The sequence below is a fragment of the Cetorhinus maximus genome, chromosome 15 (assembly GCF_964194155.1).
Source record: "Cetorhinus maximus chromosome 15, sCetMax3.hap1.1, whole genome shotgun sequence".
Taxonomy (NCBI): Eukaryota; Metazoa; Chordata; class Chondrichthyes; order Lamniformes; family Cetorhinidae; genus Cetorhinus; species Cetorhinus maximus.
Genome location: NC_135893.1, coordinates 74,410,720 through 74,434,847, shown reverse-complemented (window position 1 = coordinate 74,434,847; position 24,128 = coordinate 74,410,720). Strand labels below are relative to the sequence as shown.

General features: G+C 44.6%; 1 protein-coding gene across 1 annotated transcript in view; it reads left to right on the top strand.

Moving 5' to 3' along the window:
• Positions 1-13,404, top strand: part of LOC144690820 (heparan sulfate glucosamine 3-O-sulfotransferase 3B1-like) — a 187,901-nt gene extending 174,497 nt beyond the window's left edge. The window contains exon 2 of the mRNA XM_078558656.1: positions 12,400-13,404. Within this exon, the coding sequence (XP_078414782.1) occupies positions 12,400-13,018 (619 nt within the window). The 3' untranslated portion in view covers positions 13,019-13,404. The remainder of the gene's footprint in view (positions 1-12,399) is intronic.
• Positions 13,405-24,128: the final 10,724 nt, after the last annotated feature.

Sequence of the window (24,128 nt, the reverse complement as noted above, 5' to 3'; positions counted from 1 at the left end):
GGCAGATTTGTGAATTCGCTTCTCACTTGGAATATACAAAAGAGGGGTTAAAAGTGAGCTGAAAAGATGCCCCAGTCTGTCTGTTGGTCAGTGTTCTGAGAGAGCAAGTGCTGGAAGTTAGACTCAGAATTAACAGCCACACACACACTACCCGTGCAAATCGCCATTTTGCAAGTATCCCGATCTCTCTCCCTCTCTACCAGAGAGTCAACACTACTGGAACTTCAAAACCGACTATTCGTCTACTGAAGTCAATTCTGCTGGAATCTTGAATTGCAATGGCCGCAGCACTCAATCACCTACTCCCCACAAGTCAAGGACTGTTCTGTATACCGTTTTTATATATGTATATTCATTTACTTCAAGCTAAATTCTTACTTTACCCACATGACCATATATGCATATATTTTATCCTTTCTTGTCCTTAGTTGTTAATAAACTTACTCTTACCTTTAACTCAAGAAAGTCTGACCAAATTAGCTCCTTCAAAACCAAAACAATTGGGCCTGAGAAAAAGGGTATCTGCGAAAGGGACCCTTTTTAGATTAAATCTTTTTGCGACCAACAGAGGTGGGGAGGGGTGACTGAATAAAGAGTTCATTCTCCTCATCCGGGGCATAACAATTTGGGGGTGTCCCAGACAGACGGTGACAAATTGAGGGGTCTCGCCTGAATCAACAACTTTGGGGAACTTCATCTGGGGGTGGGTCATAACAGCAGGGAGTCAGGCGATGAGCGCTAGGCGGGGTACACTCAGGACGGGAGGCCAGTCCATCATAGGGCACACACACACACGACAATTTACCACAGCCATTGCAACCCACCAGCATGTCTTTGGACAGTGGGAGGAAGCCCATATACAGTGGCGGTTTTATTCTGAGTTGATAAAGAAGTCGGTGCAGATTGGCTCAATTACCTAATAGAACTATTAAAGAAGGCCTAGTTTCTTTCTTCTGCTGAAAGTCAGGAGGGGAGAGTGGAGTAGCGGCATTGTCACTGGACTAGTAATCCAGAGACTTAGGGTAATGCTCTGGGGGCCCGGGTTAAAATCCAGCCACGACAGATGGAATTTGAATTCAATAAAAATCTGGAATTAAAAAAGCGAATGATGCAAAAAAATCCCATCTGGTTCACTGTCGTCCTTACCTGGTTCCCTCTAAAATGCTACTCAGTTGTATCAAACCGCTACAAAGTCACAAAAAACGAATACATCTAGGCACCGGAAACGACAATGGCAAACTCAGCCCTGTCAACCCTGCAAAGTCCATCTTACTAACATCTGGGTGCCAGTGCCAAAATTGGGAGAGCTGTCTCACAGACGAGTCAAGCAACAGTCATCCTCGCGGAATCCTATCTTACACATAATGCCACCATCCCTGGGTGTGTCCTGTCCCACCAGCAGGACAGGCCCAGCAGAGGTGGCGGCACAGTGGTATACAGTCGGGAGGGAGTTACCCCTGGGAGTCCTCAACATCGACTCCAGACCTCATGAAGTCTCATGGCATCAAGTCAAACATGGGCAAGGAAACCTCCTGCTGATTATCATGTATCGCCCTCAGCTGATGAATCAGTGCTCCTCCATGTTGAACACCACTTGGAGGAAGCACTGAGGGTGGCAAGGGCGCAGAATGTGGGGGACTTCAATGTCTATCACGAAGAGTGGCTCAGTAGCACCACTACTGACCGAGCTGGCCAAGTCCTAAAGGACATAGCTGCTAGACTGGGTCGGCGGCAGGTGGTAAGGGAACCAACAAGAGGGAAAAACAAAGTCATAGAGGTCCATTGCGCAGAAAAAGGCCCTTCGGCCCATCGAGTCTGCACCAGTCAAACAAGTACCTAACTATCCTAATCCCATTTTCCAGCACTAGGCCCATAGCCTTGTATGCCATGCCAATGCAAGTGCAAATCCAAATATTTCTTAAATGTTATGAGGGTTTCTGTCTCTACCACCCTTTCAGGCAGTGAGTTCCAGATTCCCACCACCCTCTGGGTGAAAAAATTCTTCCTCACATCCCCTCTAAACCTCCCGCCCCCTCGTTATTGATCCCTCCACCAAGGGGAGAAGCTCCTTCCTGTCTACCCTATCTATCCCCCTCATAATTTTATCCACCTTAATCATGTCCCTCCTCAATCTCCTCTGCTCCAGGGAAAATAACCCCAGTCTATCCAATCTCTCCTCATAACTAAAACTCTCCAGCCCAGGCAACATCCTGGTAAAGCTCCTCTGCACTCTCTCTAGTGTAATCACATCCTTCCTATATTGCGGATTCCAGAATTGCACGCAATACTCTAGCTGTGGCCTAACCAGGGTTTTATATAGTTCCAGCATAACCTCTCCGCTCTTATATTCTATACCTCGGCTAATAAAAGCAAGTATCCCATATGCCTTCTTAACCACCTTATCTACCTGTCCTGCTACCTTAAGGGACCGGTGGACATGCACACCAAGGTCCCTCTGATCCTCGGTACTTCCCAGTGTCCTACCATTCATTGTGTATTCCCGTGCCTTGTTTGTCCTGCCCAAGTGCATCACCTCACACTTAAATTCCATTTGCCACTGATCAGCCCATCTGACGAGCTCGTCCATATCCTCCTGTAATCTAAGGCTATCCTCCTCACTATTTACCACCCCATTAATTTTCGTGTCATCTGCGAACTTACTGATCAACCCTCCTACATTCAAGTCTAAATCGTTTATTTATACCACAAACAGCAAGGGACCCAACAACAATCCCTGTGGAGCCCCACTGGACACAGGCATCCAGTCACAAAAACATCCCTTGACCATCACCCTCTGCTTCCTGCCACTCAGCCAATTCTGGATCCAATTTGCCAAATTGCCTTGGATCCCATGGGCTCTTATCTTCAAGGTCCCCATGTGGGACCTTATCAAAAGCCTTGCTGAAGTCTAAGCAGACTACATCAAATACATTGCCCTCATCTACACACCTGGTCACCTCTTCGAAAAATTCAATCAAATTGGTCAGACATGACCTCCCCTTAACAAAACCATGCTGACTGTCCTTGATTAATCTCTGCCTCTCCAAGTGTAGATTAATTCGGTCCCTCAGGATTGCTTCCAATAGTTTCCCCAGCACTGAGGTTAGACTGACTGGCCTGTAGTTCCCTGGTTTCTCCCTTCCTCCCTTCTTGAATAACGGTACCATATTGGCTGTCCTCCAGTCCTCTGGCACCTCTCCTGTGGCCAGAGAGGTATTGAAAATTATTGCCAGTGCCCCTGCTATCTCCTCCCTTGCCTCACTCAACAGCCTGGGATACATTTCATCCAGGCCTGGAGATTGATCTACTTTAAAGCCTGCCAGACCACTCAGACCACCTCCTCCCTTTCTATGCTAATTTCTTCAATTATATCACAGTCCTTCTGCCTGATTTCCATACCCACGTCTTCCCCCTCACTTGTGAACACCGACACAAAGTATTAATTTAGAACCCTACCTACACACACAAATTACCACTATGGTCCTTAATGGGCCCTACTCTTTCCCTAGTTAACCTCTTACTCTTACATACATACTTGACCTCATCCTCATCAACCTGCCTGCCACAGATGCATCTGTCCATGATGGTATCAGTAGGAGTGACCACCACACAGTTGTTGTGGAGACAAAGTCCCACCTTCACATTGAGGATACCCTCCATCGTGTTGTGTGGCACTACTGCCATACTAAATGGGATAGATTTCGAACAGATCTAGCAACTCAAGACTGGGCATCCATGAGGAGCTATGGGCCATCAGTAGCAGCAGAAGTGTACTCAAACACAATCTGTAACCTCATGACCTGGCATATCCCCCACTCTACCATTACCATCAAACCAGGGGATCAATTCTTCAATGAAGAATGCCGGAGGCCATGCCAGGAGCAGCACCAGGCATACCTAAAAATGAGGTGTCAACTTGGTGAAGCTATAACACAGGACTACTTGTGTGCCAAATAGCATAAGCAGCAAGTGATAGACAGAGCTAAGTGATCCCACAACCAATGGATCAGATTTAAGCTCTGCAGTCCTACCACATCCAGTCATGAATGGTGGTGGACAATTAAACAACTCACTGGAGGAGGAAGCTGCACAAACACCCCCATCCTCAATGATGGAGGAGCCCAGCACATCAGCGCAACAGATAAGGCTGAAGCATTCGCAACAATCTTCAGCCAGAAGTACCGAGTGGATGATCCATCTCGGCCTCCTCCGGAAGTCCCCAGTCTTCAGCCAATTTGATTTGCTCCATGTGACATAAAAAAAATGGCTGAAGGCACTGGATAGTGCAAAGGCTATGGGCCCTGACAATATTCCGGAAATCGTACTGAAGACTTGTGCGCCCCTTGAGCTTGCCATGCCCCTAGCCAAGCTGTTCTAGTACAGCTACAACACTGGCATCTACCCAGCTATGTGGAAAATTGCCCAGATATGTTGTGTACGTAAAAGGCAGGTCAAATCCAACCCAACCAATTACTGCCCCATTAGCCTACTCTCAATCATCAGTAAAGTAATGGAAGGTGTCATCAACAGTGCTATCAAGCGGCACGTGCCTAGCAATAACCTGCTCACTAACGCCCAGATTGTGTTCTGCCAGGGCCACTCAGCTCCTGACCTCATTACAGCCTTCGTTCAAACATGGACAAAAGAGCTGAACTCCCAAGGTGAGGTGAGAGTGACTGCCCTTGACATCAAAGCCACATTTGACTGAGTGTGGCATAAAGGAGTCCTAGCAAAACTGGAGTCAATGGGAATCAGGGGGGAAACTCTCCACTGGTTAGAGTCATACCCAGCACAAAGGAAGATGGTTGTGATTGTTGGAGGTCAGTCATCTCACCTCCAGGACATCTCAACAGTAGTTCCTCAGGATGTGTCCTTGGCTGAACCATCTTCAGCTGCTTCATCAATGACCTTCCTTGCATCATAAGGTCAGAAGCGGGGATGTTTGCTGATGATTGCACAATGTTCAGCACCATTCGCGACGACTCAGATTCTGAAGCAGTCCATGTCCATATGCAGCAAGACCTTGACAATATCCAGGCTTGGGCTGACAAGTGGCAAGTAACATTCACACCACACAAGTGCCAGGCAATGACCATCTTCAACAAGAGAGAATCTAACCATCGCCCCATGATGCTCAATGGCATTACCATCACTGAATCCCCCATTATCAACATCTTGGGGGTTACCATTGACCAGAAACTGAAGCAGACTAGCTACATAAATACAGTGGCCACAAGAGCAGATCAGAGGCTAGGAATCATACAATGGGTAACCCACCTCCTGAGTCCCCAAAGCCTGTCCACCATCTACAAGGCACAAGTCAGGAGTGTGATGGAATACTCCCCAGTTGCCTGGATGAGTGCAGCTCCCACAACACTCAAGAAGCTTGATACCATCCAGGACCAAGCTTGATTGGCACCACATCCACAAACATTCACTCCTTCCACCACCAACGCACAGTAACAGCAGTGTGTACTATCCACAAGTTACACTGCAGGAATTCACCAAGGCTCCTTCAACAGCACCCTCCAAACCCACGACCATTACCATCTAGAAGGACAAGGGCAACAGATACATGGGAATACCACCACCTGGAAGTTTCCCTCCAAGTCACTCACGATCCTGACTTAGCAATATGTCGCTGTCCCTTCACTGTTGCTGGGTCAAAATCCTGGAACTCCCTCCCTAACAGCACTGTGGGTGTACCTACACCATAAGACATCAGCTCAAGAAATCAGCTCACCACCACCTTCTCAAGGGCAACTAGGGGTGGGCAATAAATCCTGGCCCAGCCAGTGAAGCCAACATCCTGTGAATGAATAAAAAAAAAAACCCTCCAGCCTCTCAGCATAGTGGCCATTCTTCACAGTGTATCTATAGGCATTGAATGCTAACTAGTTAGCTGAATTAGATCACACAGTTGTGCCAGATTCTGTCTCCACCTGATCTCCACACACACAGTCCAGCAGGAGAGAAAAGCCTGGGGAAAGAGACCAATTATAGTCGTCCTACTGTTTTCCCCATTGAGGTCAGCTACGTGGGGAATAACCCAAGGCATTACTGGCCTGCATGGTTCAATAACACATCAAGTGGTGCATTTACACTTAAGGCTCTTGTTTATTTGTTAAAATACTGTCAGCATTCAAGTTTTTTGCAAAATGTTAGCAGCAAGGCAAAATAAAAAGTTCAGTGCTCAACTTCCACCAAGGAGGTTAAACATTTTGCGCCCCCAAACTGGCTGTTCATGCTTGACTGTTAACATCTTAGAAATGGCACAAGGGATTTTAGTGTTCCATCTTAACGATGGACCCTAGAACATTGGGGAGAACTGGAATTTCCCCCAGCTTACCCGGTACGTGGATAGGTGCTGTAAATGCCAGTTATGTAGCTGCAGTGGTCTGAGATAGCATTCCTCCACCTCTCCAGCTGTGAATCACATTCTAATGTGACACGAATCAACCTTATTCACATTACTGTGTACACCGGCTGTAGACACAAGGGGCAGATTTTTTACGCCGCCTCCTGCTGGTGAGATTTTCCAGTCCCGCCAAAGTCAATGGGCTTTTGAACGTCTTGCTGCATTTCCTGGCCCTCAAAGGCAGGGAGTGAAGATTGGAAGCGTGAGATGCCATGGGACTACTGCCACATGTTCTTGGTGGTTTGCTGAAGATTTCAGGGTGCCTATGGGCCAGCTCATTGCGAGGTTTAAACAAGAAAGTGCTGAATTCTTACTTTCCGTAAGTTTCAGTGTTGGCTTTCTACGACCGGGAATTATTGGTCAATAAGTTTGTTCCAGTCCGCAGCATTATGTAAATTGTAAGTTGGTTGTGTTACATTAATAGACACAGCAGTAAACCAAGTCAGCCTCAGATTGCCTACGTGCAATTTTTCAAATAAACCTCTAGCAATGCTATCAGAGTTGAATGGCATTTATACCCAATTTTTGTACTTAAATGTATCATTTCTCAAAGGACATTGATCAGCTTAGGGTGGCATGATTTAAAACTAAATAATGTCTTAATTTTTTTATTAAAAGGAATGGATAACTGTATATTTGTTTTGGCAGAAATTTAGGCTGCAGAGCTTGGCTCTGTAGTGCCTGACTTTTTGGCATTATGGATGCCACATTGGGTGCAAAATGGTGCCCGCGTGGCATATGCATATTTCTGATGCGGGCCACATGGGACACCATTTTGGTGAGGGCAATGTTAGGAGCTGTGTGTCAAAAGTATTTAGAATAGGTAGATCATGACACAGCTACCATGTAACACTGGTTTGACTCAAGTGGTGTCGTTTTCAACCTCAACTCCACCTAATGCCCCCTCTTAACCTCACACACTGAACACATGTTCAGCAGCAGAAAGGATGCCTCACCAGTGCTACATAAAAGTATCAACTACTTTCAGATCAGTTACTGATTGATTTCTACTGGCTGCTGCTGAATTTGTGGAATGCTATGAGTTTCCTTCTGCTGTTTCAAATTTCTGAAGTCTACAGGGTGTGGTGTTGCACACGGAGAAAACCCTGGTTCTCACCTTGAGGATTCTGCTCAGACCACTTGTTCCCAGTCATGGGCGCTGTAGTTTCTATCCCTTTTGACCTTCAACATGATGGGGAGAATAAGGAGGTGACACAAAGCAGGACAAGCTGCTTGAAGAGGGAGGAGGAAGAGGGGAAGAGCTCTTAGCAGGAGGCAATATCCACCCAGAGCATTCGGGGAACAATCCTCCTACCTCAACCTCAGTGTATGTTACTTCTTTGTTTTATGAAGGAGGTGCTCACTGAAATCTGCCACCTCTTGCAGACTAGCCTGAAGCCTCAGAGCAGGACAAGGGTGGCAGTGCCAGTGGCTGTGAAAATATTGTGGACATGGACTTCTTTGTGTTGGTATCCTTCCAAATTGGAGCAGGAGAGATCTCTAATGTGTTGCAGTTTGTTTTCTACTGCTACATAAGGGAGGTGATTGATGCTCTGCCAGGAGAGGGAAGTACATTCTATCCACTCTCTCCAGAGAGGAGGTAGAACTGCCATCCACAATTCCATTGGGAAAACCTTTGGGGTGCTTAACCCACACTTGCACTGACTGGAGGAGCCCTGCAGCACTAGCCAGAGCATGCATCACAATTTGTCATGATTTGCTGCGTCCTGCACAACCTCACCATCATGAGGACACAGCTCTTGCCACCAGGTGTACAGCCAGCAGCTGAGGAGGAGCAAGTGGAAGAGAGGAGGCAACTAACACATCCCTTCCCAGCAAGGGTGTTAAAGATCAGCTCGTCTGACTGCAGTACCAATGAGCATAGCCCCAGTTCCCCATTCACCAACAGTCACATACCTTCCCTTTGTCACTGACCGTCAGTGTCCTCTTGGTGGCAGTGCTGAAATAAAAGGCACTACAAAATAACTTCATCAAAAAAGTCCATCCAATATTCCATACAAAACCCAACAAATCATCCCTGCACATTCCCATTGTTTTCTGGCCTAGTGCACTTGCACAGTGCTACCCCAGTGACTGGTGCTGGATTTTCGATGGACGAGACTGAAGGCAGCCTTGCAGGATGCTGTCGAGCAGCCGTGCTCCAGGATTACCTGGCTTTGAACTGCAACACCTCCACATTGGCTGCAATCCCTGGACTAGCTGGCTGACCGAGAACAGCAAAGGTACTGGTGGATGGAAAAGGTGGGAGGATGAATGTTGTAATCCTGAGTGAGGACGTGAGGTTCATGTTTCATGGAACCACTGCCACTTCCCTGAGTACCTTGGCAAGTTTCGTATTCTGCCATCCTAGAAGTCTGCTAAAGCACAAATTGCTGGACTGTTTGGGGATCCTCCAAGCCCATTTCCTCATTGGGATTTGCAGTCATGATGGCTGCAGTCTGCGCCTGCATGACAATAAGCTGAGATTGCATAACTTCAGTGTAAGCAGCTCCAGACGTGCTGTGGTTGCAGTGGAAGCTGAGACATCGGCCATTGAGCACTGCATAATGTTTGGCTCCACAGGTGCTGCTGTGAAGTTGGCTATCACTTTCACCCTGGAAAGAATAGGCTCCCAGCTCTGCACAAGGCACTGTGATACCTCCATGCTCCTTGACAGTGACTGAAAGCTCTCTGGCAGGCCTGCCAACGCACACACGAATGCTTTTCCTCGAAGCTGCCCCATTGGAGGTCTCATCTGAATTCCCTGCAGCAGAGCTTGTGCATAGCCTCGCCCTCCAGCCATTGGGCAATGGACTTGCCTCAACCCTCTTCTCTGGCTGCAGGATACTCACACCCAGTAACTCACCATGCGCTACCCTCTAAAGTACACAGTGCCAGCCTCTGAGCTAGTGGCTGCGAGTGTCAGATCAAGTGACGATGTTTCTCCATCATCAGAGTCTTCTTCCCCTTCCCTTTCTTGCTCCTGCACCATTGCCTGGTCAGGTTGCAGTTCTTGAGTATCTGAAAGCAGGGATGCACAAAGGTAGGGTTGTGCTGAGGGGAAAGCTTACACCATCTACAGCTGGGAATCAAAGCTGAGGGGAAAGTGGGATGTAAGGAGGTGTGTTAGGTCAGACCATTGCTTCATTTTTGATCCTTTAAGCCCCACCGCTGGCAACGTTCTCAGTAATGGCTGCTCCGGCAATGGTGAGGACCACCTCCTTTAATAGGATGAGAACAGGCCGATTAACTACTGCTGTCTTTGGCTGTGCGTCACCCTGTCCAGCAACGAAGAGGGAAGTGTGTCAGTCAGTTTCGTGCAGCCTGAGTGAGATGACTGTCATGGTTGACTAGCTGGCAGTGTGTGCAAGCTGTGAGCTGCAGGTGGGAGGCTTGTAGCTGTGCTAAATGTGTGAGGATTGGGTGAAGCTCTGAATGTTAGGCTTGAGTCACGATTGATCGAGATTGTTGGTAGATGATTGTGTGTGTCGTGCATTGAGCAGTGTCTGAGTGGTGGTTCAGTTGGCAGGATGTGGCATTTGAAGATGAATTCACTAACCATCACCATTTGTGAAATCTCATTAAACTTCTTTGGGCGTTGCAACCAGGTTCTCAGGGCTTCACGACTGGCATCGGCCTCTATGGCTATCAGCTCCCATTACCTTCTGAGTTTGCCTGGACTGCCTCGTTGGCCACACGTGGATCCAGGACCTCTCCCCACCCTGTTCCTGCACCAAGGCCTCCAATGCTGCGTCAGAGATTGTGGAGCCCACTCTCTGCCATGTTGTGCTATTCTTGTGTAATTCCCAGGTCAGACTCACTTGTGTAATAAATTCCAGCACTTGCACCTCTTAAAGAGAAGATGCAAGACTGGATTTAAGTCACCTAGACTAACTTGCACTCACACTAGCCTCTCAATATTTTGCACCCTTCGCAGGCACTCACCTCACTTAGCGCTGACTTCATACGGCAAACATTAGCTCAGTGACAGTACTTTTGCCTCAGCAGGTAATAGGTTCAAGTTCCACCCCAGAGGGGACTGACAGTTCAGTGCAGTACTGAGGGAGTGCTGCACTGTTGGAGATGCCGTCTTTCAGATGTGACATTAAACCCAGGCCCCGTCTCCTCTCTGAGGTGCAAGGAAAAATCCCACGCTCTAATTGAAGAGCAGGGGAATTTTTCTTGTCAATGTATATCCCTTAATTAACATCATTAAGAAAAGATTATCCGGTTATTATCACATTGCTGTTTGTGCAAATTGGCTGCTGCATTTCCTTACGTTGCAACAGCAACTAAATTTCTAAAGTACTTTGTAGGATGTGAAAGGGGCTATATAAATGTATGTTCTTTCTTTCTCCTCTGGGACCAGTGTATGTCTCCAATAACTGTCAATGAAAGGAAAGCATTGTGTGTGTGTCCATGCAGCGTGTCTGTTTTTCTCTCCCCCCCCTCCCCCATCCAACCCCCCCCTCGTTCTGTCCCCCTCACTCTCCATCTTTCTCTCTCTTTGCCCCACTCTCTCCACCCCTCTCCCTCCCCCTTTCCCACTCACTCCCCCCTCGCTCTGTCCCCCCCTCGCTCTGTCCCCCCCTCGCTCTGTCCCCCCCTCGCTCTGTCCCCCCCTCGCTCTGTCCCCCCCTCGCTCTGTCCCCCTCTCGCTCTGTCCCTCCCCTCGCTCTGTCCCCCCCTCGCTCTGTCCCCCTCTCGCTCTGTCCCTCCCCTCGCTCTGTCCCCCCCTCGCTCTGTCCCCCCCTCGCTCTGTCCCCCCCTCGCTCTGTCCCCCCCTCGCTCTGTCCCCCCCTCGCTCTGTCCCCCCCTCGCTCTCTCCCCCCCTCGCTCTCTCCCCCCCTCGCTCTCTCCCCCCTCGCTCTGTCCCCCCCTCGCTCTGTCCCCCCCTCGCTCTGTCCCCCCTCGCTCTGTCCCCCCCTCGCTCTGTCCCCCCCTCGCTCTGTCCCCCCCTCGCTCTGTCCCCCCCTCGCTCTGTCCCCAACTTGCTCCCTCCTGCCCTTGTGCTCTTCCCCCCTTGCTCTCACCCCTCTCTCTCTCCCCCCTCTCTCTCTCTCTCTCTCTCTCTTTCCCCCCTCCCTCGCTCTCTCTAAAGCTTTCTGTCTCTCCCCTCTCCCTCTCCCCTCTCTCTCGCTCTCTCCCCTCTCGCTCTCTCTCCCCTCTCGCTCTCTCTCCCCTCTCGCTCTCACCCCACCTTGCTCTCACCCCCCCCCCCGGCTCTCACCCCCCTAGCTCTCACTCCCCCTTGCCCTCTCCCCCCTTGCCCTCTCCCCCCTTGCCCTCTCCCCTCTTGCTCTCTCCCCCCTTGCCCTCTCCCACCTCGCCCTCTTCCACCTTGCTCTCTGCCCCCTCACCCTCTCCCACCTCGCTCTCTCTCCCCTCACTTGTTCTCTGCCCCCCTCACTCGCTCTCTTCCCCCCTCACTCGCTCTCTTCCCCCCTCGCTCTCTCCCCTCTCCCCTCGCTCTCTCCCCTTTCCCCTCGATCTCTCTCTCCCTCTCCCCTCACTATCTCTCTCTCCCTCTCCCCTCTCCCGCTATCTCTTTCTCTCTCTCTGTTTCTTGATCTGAACACACACATAGTACAATATCTAACTATTTTTTATGTTTTTCCTGACTGGAGTAATGGCTTACAGCAGTATTGGATCTTTATAAAGGTAAGGTTATAGTTACGAGTGGGCTATGCTTTCCCAGTCTGTAGCTACCGCCCCTGTTGAGAGTTTAGTATTATGCAGTGTAGACTTCAGAATTAGTGCACGAGTCCACAAATGGATGGCAGATCTTCCAAGCAGCAGGATTGTGAGGAGGTAAGAGCCTAAGGGAAGGAACACAATGCTAAGAATGTAAATTAGTTTTAGATCTTCCACTTTCTGTTCATGTGATAGAATCACAAGGTACTGATGTAAAAGCAAGGTGACATTTTGCACCGCTCTTTTGAATTACTTAATTTTAATTAGTTTCCTTCTTTGTTTCACAGAAACCTAATGCCTCGGACTCTGGAAGGTCAGATCACCATGGAGAAAACCCCTAGTTATTTTGTCACCAAGGAAGCCCCGAAGCGAATCTTTTCCATGTCAAAAGATACCAAATTGATTGTGGTGGTCAGAAACCCTGTGACTAGGGCGATTTCAGACTACACCCAAACCCTATCCAAGAACCCGGACGTTCCAAGCTTTCAAATGCTGACGTTTAAAAACATGAGCACAGGTCTCATCGACACATCATGGAGTGCCATCCGCATTGGAATTTATGCCAAACACCTGGAAAACTGGCTTCAGTATTTCCCCCTTTCCAAGATTCTTTTTGTGAGTGGGGAGAGGCTCGTTAGTGATCCAGCCGGCGAGATGGGCCGCGTGCAGGATTTTTTGGGGCTTAAGAGAGTCATTACTGACAAGCATTTCTATTTTAATGAGACCAAGGGCTTCCCTTGCCTGAAGAAGCCTGAAGGCAGCAGCAGGCCTCGCTGCCTTGGTAAATCAAAGGGAAGAACTCATCCCAAAATAGACATGGAAGTTGTTCTCCGGCTCAGAGAGTTCTACAGGCCATTTAATCTGAAGTTCTACCAGATGACGGGCCATGACTTTGGCTGGGAGTAAAACACCATATATCAAGTACAAAGCAACTGGTGATTAGTTGCATATCAAGCATCCAAGTTTGTTGATTTTAACCTTTTTCTGAGTGCAGAATTTCCTGGAAACTTGTAAAATTCTGTCTTGTTTGCCGCAATGTTGTGAACATGTACTGAATCTTCACTGGTCAAAACTCTTCTGCTGAACACTATAAAAGAGGGATGCAAAGATGACAAATACAAGCAAAGGAATTATTCTCATAAAAATGAAAAATCCTAAGTGCTGCCTTCATACTTGGATGGTATCGGGAATGAACTGCAAGACCATATCACTCCAGAAATGTCCGACACTAGGAATAGTCATTAGTGGCTGTGAAATTAAAAATAAATAATAATGCTAGGCTTTTTACTTTCTGCAGTGTTCTGGACCCTTTATTAGCAGTCACTGTGTTGTCCAAGGCGAGTAGCATTTATTATGAAGCATCTTAAATTAAACACTGGCCCCAACAAACGAGCACTGTTGAAGGTCTTGAGATCTGACCCTGAATGGTAAAATTGATTTACCGTAATCAACTGCTAAACTGCAAAACGTGTGTCGGGTCTGGATTTACCATTTGCTTGGTGTTTTAAAAACATTGTTCCTATCCATTTTCCAATTTAAGATTAATCTGTCTATTTAGTAGAGATACCTTTTTTTCCTATTTTAATCCGTTTAATATTAAATATGTTTTGCACCAATGGTATTTTCCATTATGAAATCCTGGTGAAAGAGATAATGTTTAACATAACATCAAGCAATGAAAACATGTACAAAGTGTGCAGAACGTGCCCCTGAGTAGATCAAATCCACTGTTCAGGGTTGGACACCTCGGACCCATTTACTAGGCACTGTTATGCATTGCCCACTGGGATAACTTTAGTTGCAGTTGTCTGGGTTGGGTAGTAGTGGTATTTAAAGTCCAAATTGATTATGATTGTGCAACCTTAGATTGAAGGGATAAAAATCACATCTGATCCAAACTGACCCAATTTTAACCACTAACTCTGCAGCTAAACTGCATATCTCGTTTTTAAATGCTTCTGTTCATAGAAAGAAAAAAAATCATGTTATCTATTACTTCTGTACCTATAGTCTTTAGAATGGTATCATGCTTCTGGCTCTGCCCGTTGAAAGCTCATTGGAACAGACTGGCAAGCATTCAGATATCATCCACTGATGTTTGTTTGTTGGACCAGCAAAAGGCCGTTAAATACTCTGAAAAATTGAATAGAGTTTGAACCTGTTAATCCAAATTTAATTTGGTCTCCGTGGCCTATAACCTACCTCTGTCCCAACCAAGTACATGACCCGGTGTCAAATTCAATGTCCAATGCCTGAGCAAGCAGTAGAATAATAAAGCAGCCTGATCTTGCCTTGCTTGCTACCGAGTAAAGTCGCTTTACATTAAGCAATCAGGTTACTTAAGTAAGTAGTCCATAATACAACAAAGATGAGCAAAATTATTTAAAGAACTAATTTCCTGTAACTTTCTTTCACTAATACAAAGTTGTATTTTGTTTTTGGTTTAAAAAGTGCAAAAGTCGCCACAACTTAATCCCCCTCCTTCCTATAATGGTGGGTAAGATAATGCACCACTGCTCTGGATATTGTTGCATTTCCAGACTAAGACCAATTTACTCCAGTGTCTGAATCCATCCCATTTATAGAAAAGCCCCAAGAAGAGCAATTTCGGTTAACCGCAAGCTGTTCTTTCTTAAACTTAACTTGCTGCTTAGGAAGCATTCTCTGTATTTGTTCAAAGAACAGAAAGCATAGATGGTCAAGTCAGAATCCTGTGAGAAGCCCAGTTTGTGCACCTACTGCAAGTTTTCTCTTTTAGGTAAGAAGGTGGGTTCTGTCATCACATTTGGATCATCATCAGATATGAATAAAAGGTATCTTCTTGGTATTAAGTTTTTCATTTTTAAAAGCAAATGCAAGCATTTCAAAATGGTTAGCTTTTCAAGTACCCTCCTTGTCATTAGCAGGTTAAGCAATCCACACAATGAGGCCTCATGAGTGATAGCTTGGTATTGCATGCTACAGTCAAGTTATAATTACCCTGAGAAACTCATTTAATGATGGAAAATTTTTCCCATGTTTCATTATGTCACAAGCCAATGGACAAAAAAAAGCAATCATGAAAATGCTGGCTTTTCCTCATGGGTTTTATACTTTAAACTGTTAACTGACATTGAGACAGTTTACTGTTGTATTCATAATGTATGGTTGAGAATAACTAATATAATTTTGTTCAACTAAAGTCCATGTATTTTTTGCACCAAGCTTACTACTTACATTTTTGTGGATTTGCATTATTTTAGTAGCGTTTACTTAACACTGAACATATATATATATATATATATATAGTAATTATTTCTAATGGACAGATAATTAAGACGCTCAAGTCATTGCTCTCCGTGATGTATAAGAAGTTATTCTAAGTAATATTTTCCCATTGTTATATATGGACTGAAGAAACTATTCTTGTCTTTATAAACAAAACCTATTTTCTATCATTTGGTTTCTAAAGTGATAATTCCCTAAAACATAATGTTTCATTTTCTACACTATCAGAAAGTTCATTGGTCTTTTCACAAGGGAGGTACCTGTTTAACACTCTGCTGGAGCAAGGATTTCTGCTCTTTCAGCTAAATTGGAGTGATTGTATTGCTATTTTTCCTAGATTGAGAGCATTTTGTAATTAATGTACATTTGCTTTTTGGATATTTTTATATACACAATGCTATTCCTGCATTTAAGTTAAACTGCATATTCAATCCCTTATTTTACTCAGAGGTTCAATCACTGTTCCAGCAGAAGGCTATAGTTTGAGAACTGAGTGTTGGAAACTGCTTAGTTTGCCAAATGCTAATACATTCAGACATCATCTTCCATTGGATAACATTTCAGATCACAGCAGGTTTCTCCACTTAAGATGTTGGCAATTGAGACCAATTTTCTTGTTGTTAGATCATCAAATCCTGCTAAGATTTGTATTAAATCAAAATGGAAAGGAAATCTTCAAAAGAACTACGCGCAATCAAACCGAATTGTTGGCAACCTTTCCTTGAATGATTTTACAGCCATGACTCGTTCTTTGTCTCAACTTTAAATGGATTTTACTCAATGTAGCCCCCATCTTTTAGCTTGCAATAGATAATGTTCCTAGTTTATATTTTCCATACAGAAAGCTTTTAATAAGCACTCAACATTCTCCGATATCCCACAATCTGCAATAAAACATGATGTTTATGGTTTCCCTCATGTCAACAGATAAAAAGGCTATAATACACAGGCCAGTGTTTTCCACTTCTGGGCTTGTGATCACAGAATTTTCTGTCCATTCCCCGTAGTTTCTAATGTACTTTTAGCAGATCTCGAGGGGCATGTTATAGAAAAGGTTGACCGAATCTTGCTTTGAAATGCGTTGGGCTTTAAGAAAATATTCAGTTGCCACTACAGTACATTTTCTCAAAGTGGAGCCTTACTGACAATCTAGGCCTTTGTTCCTCAGAATCGTGGGTATCTTAAGATCTACAGTTTAAAGGTCAAAGGTACCAAGCATCCTGTAAAAAGGCAACATAGGGTGGAATTTTACGGCCCCATCACAGCAGGGGTGGGGTCGTGAAATGCGGCGAGCGGCTCAAAAGTCCATTGACTTTGGCAGGACGGGACAATCCCGCCGACAGGTGGGCCTGTAAAATTCTACCCATACAGATGTTGTGACAGTGCCATTCTAAATTAAATTATCAGGCACTCACAATAGAGAATAACCAATCAAATCAACTTGGACCGCTCAAAATTTGAAGCACAGAAAAAAATACAATTGATTCCACTTACCGGCCATCTCTCACGTTGCAGGATTATGGGCTGTTCTAGAATCCATGGATGAGGAAGTCCTGAATTGAAGCAGGCCAGTGTTTCCTGCAAAAAAGCCACACTTGTCCTATCTGTGGAAGACAGTTGTATATTATAGAATGAGTGACTCTATCTAATCTCTGATGTCATCTAAAATTTAGTTTTATGAGTATTCTGTTAAGTCACTATAGGGTTAGGTCATCAGAAAAGGAAGGGCTGATTCTCCTGATCTTTCCTCCAGGGAATACCTGGTTTTCTCAGGAGCATAGGTTAGGACAAAAGGGAGGGTGACCTCTGTTACCAGATTTTCACCTCTTCTACATTGTTCCAGGATATCTCAGGGCACAGTCTGGAATAGGTGCAGGCTGATTTCATTCTAACGAGGTGTAAGGGACTGCTTGCTGCTGCATTACTGGCTTGGCTTGCAGTGAAACCAATTACACTGGTCTAGCTCCGGATCTCTGCTGGCTGGAGAGTCAGGGTGGTAGGGTGTGGAGTGGATTGAATAGTAAAGGCTAAACGGATAAGCACCCCTTTGGTGCTGGTTCTTAACCCTCTGATCTCCCAGTTACATATCCCACCCAATTCTCCTCTCCACTGAAGTTGATGTAAAGGACAATCAGATGGCATGTATAATGGGTGGCCAGTCTGATACTGCCAGCTTTTCACCACCACATATCTTCCAAGGTATATTTCACATTTTTAAATGGCTTGGTTGGGTTTAGTTTAGTTTTGTTCAGGTATGATTTATTCCTACCACATGATATCTACTGTGTTTACAAACACTGTGATTTATCACGCTGTACATGTTTCATGGGTGTTTCAGTCAAAGAGTGCATGATGCTGGTTAACCCTGTTTGCTCACCGACAAGATACCTGCCCTGTGAACCACTGCTACTATTGGTGTCATAAGGTCAGAGCCAGGCCTGTTCACATCACATTCACAGTCGAGAAGCTCCTTTCTCTGCTGTGAATAGACACAAGTACAAATCAGCACTGGACGCAGAACATAGGCCTGTATGTGCATCTGAACAGAAATGTACAGTTATGTCGCCTGCTTCCTGCTGGATTATATTGTAGACCCTGCAGTGGCTGGCAAATGAGCAAGACTCCTTAACAATTCCTGACTGCATGTACCCACATGACCTAGGGGTACAAGTTATTTGAAAGCCTTTGAGGTGAGTCTACGTGCTGATCTCAGGTTGATATATTTAAGTTCACAGAATTTATCGTAACAAGTTCATTCTGCACTGTATATGGTACTACTTTCACTGCTCTGAAGTATGTAGATGTGAAACTCAAAACTTCTACAAAATATTTGAAACCATCCCAGAAGCTTTTTGTTTGAAAGTTAAACACAATTCTTTCCCTGCAACTGCGTAAATAGCCTAATACAAAATGTTGCAGAGAATAAAAGTTCAGTTAATGCAAGAGAAAATGGTGATTTTTTTTCTCTCTCCCTCCACATTTTTCACTTGGCTGAGGAACAATGATATCATTGCCAAGAAAAGTCACCACAAGCAATTAAAAACACTTCTTTCCTATTGGCATTCTCCCTGGACTGTATAATTCATGGACAAAATGTCTAAAAAAGCAGGGAGGCCGTCGAGATGAAAGTTGTCTCTGGTCTGACGCGCTGGGGGGCTATGTCACATCTGCTGGAACTTGTTGTCAATTCCTCTGGCAGCTCGGTGTGATGGACTGCACTCCTCGTGTTTGGGTTTTGTTTCTCGTGACATTCTACCAAATTATTCTCAGTGACAGCTTTAAAGTTTCCCAAAGTGCCAGTGAAAGCCTCAAATGCTGATAGTGATCCTATTAGCCAGATGAGTGAATACATTCAGGGGTAGCCATATTGATATGCAAAAATCCAGCCTTGCTCTAAAGAGTGTCTGTGTCTCCCTTTTGTAAAGCAGCCGTACATTTTAAGAGCAAGCCTTTCTCTGGCTGCACAATACCATATAGACTGCAGCATTAAGAGTATCCAAAGCGGCCACAACCGTATTGAATCTCAGATTGCAGACTCATTAAGGATGCTCAATGAGGTCTTGCAAATACTGTTCAAGGCGGTTGACTGCGTGGATTTGGATTTTTGAAGTGTTGCACAATCCCCTGTTGAACCTAATTGCTGCCCTCGCAGTTAGGGGTCAAGTGTTTGCATTCATTGCATTGGACTGAGAGTACTTGTGACTTTGTCTGACCAGAGTCTCCACTTCATCACATCTTGGACAATGAATAAACGTTTGCTGTTATTGAGAGAGTACCTGAGACTTCACTTTATAAACTACAATTTCAAGCTACTAACTTCTTCAATGAAGGAAGACAGAACCTGCGTTAACCAGTATCTAACTGTACAGACCTCTTGGTGTTGAGGTAAAAGGCCATTCAAAATTTGTAACATTTTCACAAGCAAGGTGCTTGACCTTCCACCCGACCCCACCCCCACCGCAGCCCTAAATCTGGCTTTGAACAATTGTTAAAAATGCAAGTTTGCAATGGTTACTCACATTCTCTATAAAGCAACCTTTGTTTATTTGTTCTATCTGACTAGAACTAGACGAACTGAAATTTATTTTTAAAAATCAACTGCATGCCTTAATTCTAGTAAGAATTATTATTTTAATACAATATCTTTGAAGAGATCAAATTGTCTTTATAAAGCTTGTTCATTAGAGCTCAGTTTATGCATTCTAATCATGTTATGCAAACAAAACATATTATTATATCCATTTAAAATTGGTTATACATGCAAATAGTTCTAAACCATAAATCAGAATTGTCTTGAGAATGCTTTTGGTGTGTGAAGCAAATGCTATCTTTAATATTTTAAGTATATAAGCAGGGCAGACACTGGATTGATTTGTAGAATACTGTGCCAGAGGACAGGAGGATTGTAAATGTTACTCCCTCCTCAAAAAAAGGAGAGAGATAAACCCAGCAACTGCAGACCAGTAAACAGAATGTTGGCGTTGGGAAAACTCCTGGAGAAAATAGGCTGGATTTTCAAACACCCACGGGGGTAAGTTTTAGTACGGGTGTGTTTTAAAAATAGCACTCCCAGATGCCATGTCAGTAGTCCGTCTCTATGACGCACTCCAATTTTCAAAGGGAGAGTTGGGGCGGAGGAGGAGCTGGCAACCCACAGTCCTCCAATTAACTTGCTGCTAAGCTCAGTGAAAAGCTTGTTAATAGCTGGAGAGGGACAGAATCCAATTTTCAAAGGCAGGAAAAGGAAGAGTGACGATCTTGGGAACGAAAGTACACATTTTTCATGAACACAGAAAGGCATTTTGGTTTATTGTGGCTGCTGATTTAAAATCTTCAAGAAAGGAAAATCAATTTGAGGCGCCCATGCGGTGGCACAAAGTTGCCATTGCTTGAACAAAGTGGATTAAATACCTGATGAGTAAGCGTTTGAGCACTTGTTTGGATAGTGAATCTGCTGGTCCTCTGCTCTCCTGTCTGTCCCATTCCACAAGGCAATGGAAGCCCAGTAATGACTGCTGTCTGCCTTTGAGAAACCCCCTCCAATTCTCTCTTCCAGGCAATGTCCAATGACATTGATTGGGCACCGAGCTCACCTCCGGCCCAGTTAGGGGCTTTGCAAGTTAAAATTGTATCGCATTGCTAGTGCCAATGCAGTGCTGGGTTGGGGACTGGAAATTATATGGGAATGAAAATCCAGCCTATTATAATAATCTGGGGCAAAACTAATTGACATTTGGAGAAGTAGGGACTAATAAATGAAAGTCAGCGTATAGCTGTAAAAGGCAAATCTTGTTTTACTAACTGAATTGAGCTCTTTGACATAATGGAGAGGGTTGATAAGGGTAGTGTGGTTGATGTTGTGTACATAGATTTTCAACAGCTTGTTAGCAAAATTAATGCCCATGGGATTAGAGGGGCAATGGCAACTTGGATACAAAATTGGTTAAGGGATAGAAAGCAAAGAGTAATAGCAAAGAATGGTTGTTTTTCAGACTGGAAGAAAATAGAAAGTGGTGTTCCCCAGGAGTCAGTATTAGGGACACTGCACTTTTTGATGTATTTTAATGCCCTGGACTTATATACAGAGCATAATTTCAAAGCCTGCAGATGATACAAACTTGGCAATGTTATAAACAATGTGGTGACTAGTTAGACTTCAAGAAGACGTAGACTGGTAAAATGGTCAAACATCTGGCAGATGAAATTTAACACACAAATGGGAAGTGATAGTTTGGTAGGAGGAATAATTTGAACTAAATGGCAGAATTTCAAAGGGATTGTAAGAACCAAGAGACCTAGAAGTAAATGTACTCAAATTTTTAAAGGTAGCATGACAAGTTGAGAAGACTCATACTCATTAGGCAGAGAAGGAGACAATTCAGTCCATCAAACCCATGCCAGCTCCCTGTGGAACAATCCAACCAGGCGTGTTCCTGCTGCAATTTTATTTCCCTCAAGTGCCCATTCAGTTTCCTCTTGATGGTTTCCAGAAAGCTGCTTTTTTTAAAAAAGCATTTAGGATCCTGGAAGTTCCTCTTCAAGCCACTCACCATTCTGACATGGAAATAGATCACTGTTCCTTCACTGTCGCTGGGTCAAAATCCTGGAAATCGCTTCCTGACAGCACTGTGGGTGTACCTATACCACATGGGCTGCAGCGGTTCAAGACAGCAGCTCACCATCACCTTCTCGAGGGCAATTAGGGATGGGCAATAAATGCTGGCATAGCCAGCGATGCCTACATCCCATTAACGAATAAAATAGAATAGTGGAATAGAGTTCAAAAGTAAGTAAGTTATGCTAATAAAACACTAGGCTTCAGCTGGAGTATTGTGTTCAGTTGTGGACACCATATTTTGAGGAGGATGTCAAGGTCTTGGAGAGGGTGTTGAGGAGATTTACTAGAATGGAACCAGGGATGAGGGACTTCAATTATGTAGAGAGACTGGAGAGGCTTGAGTTGTTCTCCTTGAAGCAGAGAAAGTTATTAGGAGACTTGATAGAGATTAATAAGGAGGGAAAAATTAGAGTACGAGAGAAAGCTAGCTAGTAATATAAAGATGGATAGGAAGTTTCTATAGATATTTAAATAAGAAAAGAGTTAACAACAAGTGAACGTTGGTCCTATAGAAAGTGCGTCTGGGGAATTGATATTGGAAATTAAGGAAATGGTGGATGAATTAAACAGGTAAAAGCAAAATACTGCAAATGCTGGAAATCTGAAACAAAAACCAGAAAATGCTGGAAAAATTCAGCAGGTCTAGCACATCTGTAGAGAGAGAAACAGAGTTAATGTTTCGAGTCCATATGACCCTTCTTCAGAGCTGAAGGGCAGTGGAAATTTTTTTTTATTCATTCATAGGATGTGGCTTCAATGGCTGGGCCAGCATTTATTGCCCATCCCTAATTGCCCTTGAGAAGGTGGTGGTGAGCTGCCTTCTTGAACTGCTGCAGTCTATGTCATATAGATACGCCCACAGTGCTGTTAGGAAGGGAGTTCCAGAATTTTGACCCAGTGACAGTGAAGGAACGGCAATATATTTCCGATGGTAAATGATTTGCAGGGGAACTTCCAGGTGGTGGTGTTCCCATCTATCTGCTGCCCTTGTCCTTCTAGATGGTAGTGGTCATGAGTTTGGAAGGTGCAGTTGAAGGAGCCTTGGTGAATTCCTGCAGTGCATCTTGTAGATGGTACACACTGCTGCTACTGTGCGTTGGTGGTGGAGGGAGTGAATGTTTGTGGATGTGGTGCCAATCAAGCGGGCTGCTTTGTCTTGGATAATGCCAAGCTCCTCGAGTGTTGTGGGAGCTGCACTCATCTAGGCAAGTGCGGAATATGCCATCACCAAGGAAGTGGTATTAAGCAAATTGTTGAAACTGTGGGCTGCCAGCTCTACATGGACTTCACCCTAAGATCTTGAAAGAAGTGAGTAGTGAGAGAGTTAATGCATTAGTTTTAATTTTCCAAAATTCTCTAGAGTCAGGGAAGGTTCCATTAGATTGGAAAATAGCAAATGTAACTCCTTTATTCAAAAAGGGAGGGAGACAAAAGGCATGAACCTACAGGCCAGTTAGCCTAACATCTGTCATGGAAAATGTTAGAAGCTATTATTAAAGATGTTGTAGCAGGGCACTTAGAAAAATTCAAGGGAATCAGGCAGAATCAACATGGTTTTGTAAAAGGGAAATTATGTTTAACCAATTTATTGGAATTCTTTGAATGAGTCACATTTGCTGTGGATAAAGGGGAACTGGTGGATGTACTGTACTTAGATTTCCAGAAGGCATTTGATAAAGTGCCACATCAAACGTTATTGCAGCAAATAAAAGCTCATAGTGTAGGGGGTAACATATTGGCATGGACTGAAGATTGGCTAGCCAACAGGAAGCAGAGAGTTGGCATAAATGGGTCTTTTTCTGGTTGGCAGGATGTGACGAGTGGTGTGCCACAAGGATCAGTGCTGGGGCCTCAACTATTTACAATTTATATAAATGACTTGAAGGAAGAGACCGAAGGAATGGTTGTTAAATTTGCTGACAACACAAAGATAGGTAGGAAACTCAATTGTGAAAAGGACGTAACGAGGCTACAAAGTGACATAGATCGGTTAAGTGAGTGGGCAAAGATCTGGCAATCTGAGTATAATGTGGGCAAATGTGAAATCGTTCATTTTGTCAGGAAGAATAAAAAAGAAGCTTATTATCTAAATGGTGAGAGATTGCAGAGCTCTGAGATTCAGAGGGATCTGGTTGTCCTGGTGCATGAATCACGATAGGTTAGTATGCAGGTACAGCAGGTAATTAGGAAAACTGATAGAATTTTATCATTTATTGTGAGAGGAATCCATTACAAAAGTAGGGAGGTAATGCTTCAGTTGTACAGTGCACTAGTGAGATCACATCTGGAGTACTATATACAATACTGGTCTCCTTTTATTTAAAGAAAGATGTAAATGCATTAGAAGCAGTTCAGAGAAGGTTCACTAGACTAATGCTAGGAATGGGTGGATTGTCTTATGAGGAAAGGCTGGACAGATGAGGCTTGTATCCACTGGAATTTAGAAGATTAAGAGGTGACTGAATTGAAACATTTAAGATCCTGAGGGGTTTTGACAGGGTGGATGTGGAGAGGATGTTTCCTCTTGTGGGAGAATCTAGAACTAAAGGTCATGGTTTAAAAATAAGGGGTCGCTTATTTAAGACGGAGATGAGAATTTTTTTCTCTGAGGGTTGTGAGTCTTTGGAACTC